This window comes from Typha angustifolia, chromosome 5 (genome assembly GCF_048772165.1).
Source record: "Typha angustifolia cultivar Huaian chromosome 5, ASM4877216v1, whole genome shotgun sequence".
Taxonomy (NCBI): domain Eukaryota; kingdom Viridiplantae; phylum Streptophyta; class Magnoliopsida; order Poales; family Typhaceae; genus Typha; species Typha angustifolia.
Genome location: NC_133243.1, coordinates 3,713,225 through 3,720,696, shown reverse-complemented (window position 1 = coordinate 3,720,696; position 7,472 = coordinate 3,713,225). Strand labels below are relative to the sequence as shown.

The window sequence follows — 7,472 nt, the reverse complement described above, 5'->3', positions numbered from 1 at the left end:
TGCAGCTCGGGGGCGACATGAGCCAAACTTGTGGGCCTATGACCCACAAGACCAGCCTCGACCCCGAGGTCACTTCACCCATGATGACAGACCATATTTTGGGATCCAAGCTTGGACCGTCAAGCTTGATTTTCTCAAATTTTCTAGAGAAGACTCGCTAGATTAGACCTATCTAGCGGAGCAGTTTTTTATGTACCATGGCACACCCGACTACCAGAAGGTCCAGCTAGCCTCGTTTCACTTGGAGGGTGTGGTGATTAGATGGTACCAACCGGCTGAGCGGACTCGACCATTTGAGTCTTGGTAGGACTTTGCGGATGCGATTTGTGCTCGATTCGGTCTGACCTAGTACGAGGACATTCAGGCCATGTTGATTAAGCTGACTCAGTCAACAATAGTGCGAGCTTACCGGGAGGAGTTTGAGCGGATATGCAACTGAGTCACTAACTGGTCTGACTCGGCTTTGAAGAGTACCTTCATTAGTGGGCTTAGGCTTAACATTTAGGCTGAGATCAAGGCTTTGAGGTCCACTACTTCTGAAGAGGTGTTCTCCTTAGCTGTTCTGATGGAGTCCAAGTTGGATCAACTGAACCAGATCCGCAAGTAGGAGAGAAGAAAGGCGGCCCAAGCCCATGGCCCACTAGAGATGGCATCTGCCTTGACTCAGACTACACCAATGGCTCAGCCTAACCGACAAATGATCACATGCCGCTTTGTACCCAACGACTTGGAAGTGCGTCGAAGAAAAGGCTTGTGTTTTTACTATGATGACCGATTTACCCCCGGTCATAAATGCAAGCGTCACCCAGCCCACGTCATGTTCATAGGTGGACTCGAAGAAGACGAACCCAAATCTACATTGGCACGACAAGTTATATGAGTAGAAGGGCGTGAGAGACTAGTCACCTTGAGGACAAGGTGTTGGAAGCGTGGTAGATTGTTACGATCCGACCACATGGGTTAAGTCCAGTCAAGTCAAGTTGAGTTAAATTAGTTACTTAGCTTTATTTTTCTGTTTTAAATTTTAAATAAATCGAATAATCCGCTTGTGGATCCAATCCGCTAGAGATTAGTTACTTAGATTTATCTTTTTGTTTTGAATTTCAAATAAATCAGATAATCCGCATGTGGATCTGATCTGTTAGGGATTTTAGTCCTATAAATAGGGGCGGACATGAGTTGATAATGATCATTGAATTAAGTAAAATCTGAGTTTAGCCAGTTATTATTCTCGTTCTTATCTTTTTACATTAACCGTTGGATTACCTTTATCTTCATAGCAGTAGATCATAACCGTAGATCCCCTTCAAGCATTCAAACCCTAGCCACCTCCTACCTCCAGCAGCCACCTACTACACGGCCGTCCACCACCACCCTTGGTTGTCCACAACCCTCAGACGACTGCCACAACATCAAAAATTACCGTTCTACCCTCCCTAACCTATTTCCACTATTTTATTTTTATCTTTTCATCCCGACTTCTGATTTAGGTGAAACAAGAGCCATTAGAATCCTAACTCACGAGGCTACCTCCACCTAAATTTTCATAATCATCCTATAGACGGATCGTTCCAGATATGGTCCGTAATAGAATATTTGAGGACAATCCTTCAAACCTTGAGAGAGAAGAAATTATTTACTAAGTTTAAAAAATGTGAATTTTGGCTTGACAGAGTATCCTTTCTAGGTCATGTGATCAGTAAAGAAGGAGTATGTGCTGATCCAAAAAAATTGAAGCTGTAGTTGATTAGCCTACACTTACCTTAGTAATAGAAGTGCGTAGTTTCTTGGGATTAGCTGGATATTATAGAAGATTTGTAGAAGGTTTCTCTTAGATTTCTCTTCCACTCACACACTTGACAAAAAAGGGGTGAAATATGAATGGACAGATGATTGTGAGAATAGTTTTCAAGAGCTCAAAATAAAATTAATTTCAGCACCAATCCTTTCACTCCCAACTGTGGGTGACAATTTCGTCATTTACAATGATGCTTCATGGCATGGATTAGGTTGCGTACTTATGTAGAATGATAATGTCATTGCATTGCCTATGTATCTTGATAGTTAAAGCCTTATGAAAAGAATTATCTCACTCATGACTTGAAATTGGCAGCAATTATTTGCTCTTAAAATTTGGCGTCATTATCTTTACAGGGAGTAGATTATAAAAACCTTAAAATATATTTTCACAAAGAAGGAGCTAAATCTTAGACAATGCCGATGGTTGGAGTTAATCAAAGACTATGATGTTAGCATCAATTACCACCCAGGCAAATCAATGTAGTGGCAGGTGCTCTAAGTAGAAAGTTGTCAACAACACTTGTTTCATTGCTTATGGTTCAGCATCACCTATTAGAGGATCTGATACGATTCGGACTTCACCGACGTCGTCTCGAGTTTGGATTGAGTTTTAGGATAAGATTGAGTTTTAGGATAAGATTGAGTTTTAGGATAAGATTGTGTTTTAGGATAAGATTGAGTTTTAGGATAAGATTGTGTTTTAGGATAAGATTGAGTTGTTGGTTAGCCTATAAAAGTATGTGTAGGGCAACCAAAATTATTATTGATTATTGAGAATTGAGTTTGCCTTGCCTCCTTCGTCTTCTTCGCTCCCGTTCCCTCAATCTCCCCGGCGACGCCGCTTCTAATCTCCCTCGACAGGCCAATCACCCTAGTCCCTTAGGAGTGGCCCTCTTCTCCCCCTTCTTCCAATTTATCCATCGCTATCCCTAACCTTTCCATCATTCATAACCCTTCCACCATCACTTTTACACCGGTGCCACCCCATCAACACCGGCCCTCCACAATCCACCATTACCTAGGATTTCGTGCCTTCATCCACGGAATCCAAAAACAGAGTATCCTGACGTTCGTCCACTAAACGAACGATATCTCGAGATCCCCAACTCCGATTCGCCTGAAACTAGATCCGTTGGAAAGCTCTTTTCCGGGCCTACAACATATCACAATTTCACAGCGATCCAACGGCGGGATATTTCGGGATCTGATCTCAAAGTTCCGTGCAAGATCGTATTAATCTTGAATCAGAGCCATAGCACCAAAAGAGGGTTCGTATCAATCTGGTATCAGAGCCTATAGCCGAGGAAGGATCGTAACAAGCTGGTATCAGAGCCGTAGCCAAAAGGGAGGTTCGTAACAAGCTGGTATCAGAGCCACCGTTCCTCGGACAAGCGCTTCCAATGACGATCACTCGATCTAATAGGAATACGGAAGAACCTAGCGTTCTATCCATGTTGGGGTCTATTTCCAAACAGATTGCCATCAACAAGCAAATAATGATGGAGATGATGCAGGAAATACGGGCATGGACGAAACCTTTTTCAACAAGCAAGGCAATCACAAGACAGTATTGGGAACCCTCCACAACATACCCAACATCCTCCACGGCCTCCCCGTTCATCACAAAAATAGGGGAAAGTTCGGCTATCCAGCAAGAGCGAGATTCTACACCTCGACCTATGGTCAGCCGCAACGAACTGCCACCAACTACAATGAGATCTGCAACCATTGTAGCAGCCCTCGGAACCTCCACATCTTCCCATGCACCGGAGACCTTGTCGACAAATCGCGAAGTGCTGGCTACGCCACACCTGGTCGCTGGATATCCCTCATCAGGAATCCTCATCAGTGGTGAAGGAGATGATCCGAAATCGCGAATTTCGACACTTGGGCCGCCTTTCACTAGCTCCCTTTGCAACCATAGTGAGTCGGCAACTAAGAAGAAATCGCATATGGCCTCCAGCGATCTTCTACCATTCTCCTCGGTCAATCGACAGTCGACCACGACAGCTTCATCACCAGCGATGACGTTGCAGCTCCCTGCCAAGCTACCACTCAAAGGAGAAGGCCACGATCTTCCACCCATGGCAGCTGAAAGTGCAGATGTGGCTGGACATCGAGGAGAAGAAGTTGAGGAGCAACATCACGCGGAGGACACGGTGGCCAAAATCTCCCTCCACGCCTATTCGGGGACAGCTGCGCCAAAGACATTGCGGGTGAACGGTGTAGTCAAGAAGACCACAGTGAGAATCTTGATTGACACCGGGTCCACCCACAACTTCATTGACAAGAGGCTCCTTAGGATTGGGCTCGAGTCGGAACCCACGGAAGGGTTCGATGTGACGATTGGAGATGGCACAACTTTGCGAGCAGATTCTATTTGTAGAGGTGCAGAATTGAAGGTGCAAGGCCAAATTTTCACATTGGATCTTTATCCATTGGCCTTGCAAGGTGCCGATATTGTTTTAGGGACCCAATGGCTTCGGAGCTTGGGGCCCGTGACCTTTGATTTTACAAGCCTCACATTGACTTTTTGGAGAGATGATCATAGAGTGTTGTTGGATGGAAGTAAACCGCTGCTTGAACTTCCAAAAGAAAGGGAGCTCGCTTCTTTCTCGACACCCACTTTTCCTTTCTTTTCAGATCTACGAAGAGCCAGTGCAGAGGATAGTGATCTGGTCCGACTCATGGAGGAGTTGAGAGAGAACCCCTCAAGCAACCCCGAGCACGAGGAGCGCAATGGGTTAGTACTAGAGCACGGGCGAATCAAGGTACCCCGAAACGAAGAGCTACGGAGGCTATTGATGGCACACTTCCATGATACTCCTATAGCAGGTCATGAAGGGGTATTACGTACTTACAAGCGGCTGGCCCAAAACTGTACTTGGACTGGGATGAAGACGGACGTGAAGAAGTATGTGCGTGAATGTCAAATCTGCCAACGAGCCAAATCGGAGGCACTCAAGCCTAGCGGGCTACTGCAACCACTACCGATACCAGAGCGTATTTGGGAGGATATCTCCATGGACTTCATCGAGGGGCTGCCGGAAGTTCGAGGACAATCGGTGGTGTTTGTTGTGGTGGATAGACTGAGCAAGTACGCACATTTCATAACATTGTCTCACCCGTTTTCAGCAAAAAGGGTTGCTGAAATTTTTGTTCGGGAAGTGGCACGCTTGCATGGGATGCCTAGGACTATCGTGTCAGACCGGGATCGCATCTTCATAAGTGAGTTTTGGTCCGAGTTCTTCAGATTGCAAGGGACTCAAATCAATCTTAGTTCAGCATATCACCCCGAGACGGATGGCCAAACCGAGGTGGTGAATCGTGGACTAGAGCAATACTTGCGATGCTTTGTGGCGGATCGACCAAAGGATTGGGTCAAATTTCTTCCCTGGGTTGAGTGGTCATACAATACCGCTCATCACTCAAGCATTGGCATGACCCCATTTGAGGCGGTTTATGGGCGCACTCCCCCTGTCTTGCGTGCCTACGATAGACTCGCGGCGACGGATAGGACTGAGCTTGACTTGGAGCTTGCTGATCGAGATGAAACATTGAGACGGCTCAAGACTCACCTAGCCACAGCACAAAACCGCATGAAGCAAACGCATGACAAAGGCAGACGTGAGCGAGAATTTGAGGTGGATCAATTGGTGTTCGTTCGAGCTCAACCGTATCGACAATCCACATTGAGGCCAATTTTGAACCAAAAGTTGGGATACAAGTACTATGGTCCGTACCGAGTGCTACAACGAATCGGTCCAGTAGCTTACCGATTGGACCTACCTGAAGGAACCAGGATACATCCCGTCTTCCATGTCTCGGCATTGAAGGCCCAGATCGGGCCTAACCATGTAGTGGGTTCGACCTTACCCGAACCAATGGAGGAAGATGGCTCCAATGAGCCGGTTCGAGTCCTAAGTCGTAGGAGAAGACGCCAAGGATCCAGATTAGAGACTGAAGTGCTGATTGAGTGGCTGGGCAAACCTACTGACGAGTCTACATGGGAGCTAGAGACAGACATCATGGATCGCTTCCCAAATTTCAAACCTTGAGGACAAGGTTGCGGAAGCGTGGTGGATTGATACGATTCGGACTTCACCGACGTCGTCTCGAGTTTGGATTGAGTTTTAGGATAAGATTGAGTTTTAGGATAAGATTGAGTTTTAGGATAAGATTGTGTTTTAGGATAAGATTGAGTTTTAGGATAAGATTGTGTTTTAGGATAAGATTGAGTTGTTGGTTAGCCTATAAAAGTATGTGTAGGGCAACCAAAATTATTATTGATTATTGAGAATTGAGTTTGCCTTGCCTCCTTCGTCTTCTTCACTCCCGTTCCCTCAATCTCCCCGGCGACGCCGCTTCTAATCTCCCTCGACAGGCCAATCACCCTAGTCCCTTAGGAGTGGCCCTCTTCTCCCCCTTCTTCCAATTTATCCATCGCTATCCCTAACCTTTCCATCATCCATAACCCTTCCACCATCACTTTTACACCGGTGCCACCCCATCAACACCGGCCCTCCACAATCCACCATTACCTAGGATTTCGTGCCTTCATCCACGGAATCCAAAAACAGAGTATCCTGACGTTCGTCCACTAAACGAACGATATCTCGAGATCCCCAACTCCGATTCGCCTGAAACTAGATCCGTTGGAAAGCTCTTTTCCGGGCCTACAACATATCACAATTTCACAGCGATCCAACGGCGGGATATTTCGGGATCTGATCTCAAAGTTCCGTGCAAGATCGTATTAATCTTGAATCAGAGCCATAGCACCAAAAGAGGGTTCGTATCAATCTGGTATCAGAGCCTATAGCCGAGGAAGGATCGTAACAAGCTGGTATCAGAGCCGTAGCCAAAAGGGAGGTTCGTAACAGGATCTTGGATGACTCAAGGTGGAAGTAGTACCTCATGGTATTTAATCTCTATATGGCCAACTTACAATTAGACTTGCACTGCTAGATTGCATCAAGACAATGCAAGAAGAAGATACTCAATACAGAAAGATCATTGAAGAATTTGTGAAAGGTGAAGTACCTAAATTTTCAGTATCTACAAATGGATAACTTAAATTTCAAGGTCAAATTTGTATTTCTGCTAATGAACAACAGAAGAAAGAGATTTTAGCCGAAGCTCATAGTTCAGGTTTTAATATCCACCCTGAAAGCACAAAGATGTATAGAGATTTATAAGAGCAGTTTTGGTGGAATGGTATGAAAAGAGACATCATTGAATATGTCACTCAATGTCTAACTTGCCAGCAAGTTAAAGTTGAACACCAAAGGCTTGTGGGAAAGTTGTAATCTTTGCTTTTACCAAAGTGGAAAATGGGAAAGATCACTATGGATTTTGTTTCAAGTTTTTCTCATACCAAATCTGGTAATGATGTAGTATGGGTAATTGTAGATAGATTAACTAAGTCAGCTCATTTTATTGATATCAAAATAACTCATTTTCTCGATCTATTGGCCCAGATTTATATAAATGAAATTATTAAGCTGCATGGGACACCAATATCTATTGTATTTGATCGTGATCCCCATTTTGTATCTAAATTTTTGAAAAGCCTGGGAACCCAATTGGATTTTAGTTCCACCTACCATCTAAAAGCAGATGAACAATCTAAGAGAACCATTCAAACACTTGAAGATATGTTGAGAGCTTAT

General features: G+C 44.8%; 1 protein-coding gene across 1 annotated transcript; it reads left to right on the top strand.

Annotated features, from left to right (window-relative positions):
• The first annotated feature begins 2,737 nt into the window (after positions 1-2,737).
• On the top strand, positions 2,738-6,051 carry LOC140760297 (uncharacterized). The gene has a single exon (XM_073097203.1). The coding sequence runs from the start codon at positions 3,201-3,203 to the stop codon at positions 5,856-5,858; it is 2,658 nt and encodes an 885-aa protein (XP_072953304.1). The 5' UTR covers positions 2,738-3,200; the 3' UTR covers positions 5,859-6,051.
• Positions 6,052-7,472: the final 1,421 nt, after the last annotated feature.

Coding starts and splice junctions, on each gene's coding strand:
- LOC140760297 (XM_073097203.1), top strand. CDS start 3,201: ATGACGATCACTCGATCTAATAGGAATACGGAAGAACCTAGCGTTCTA.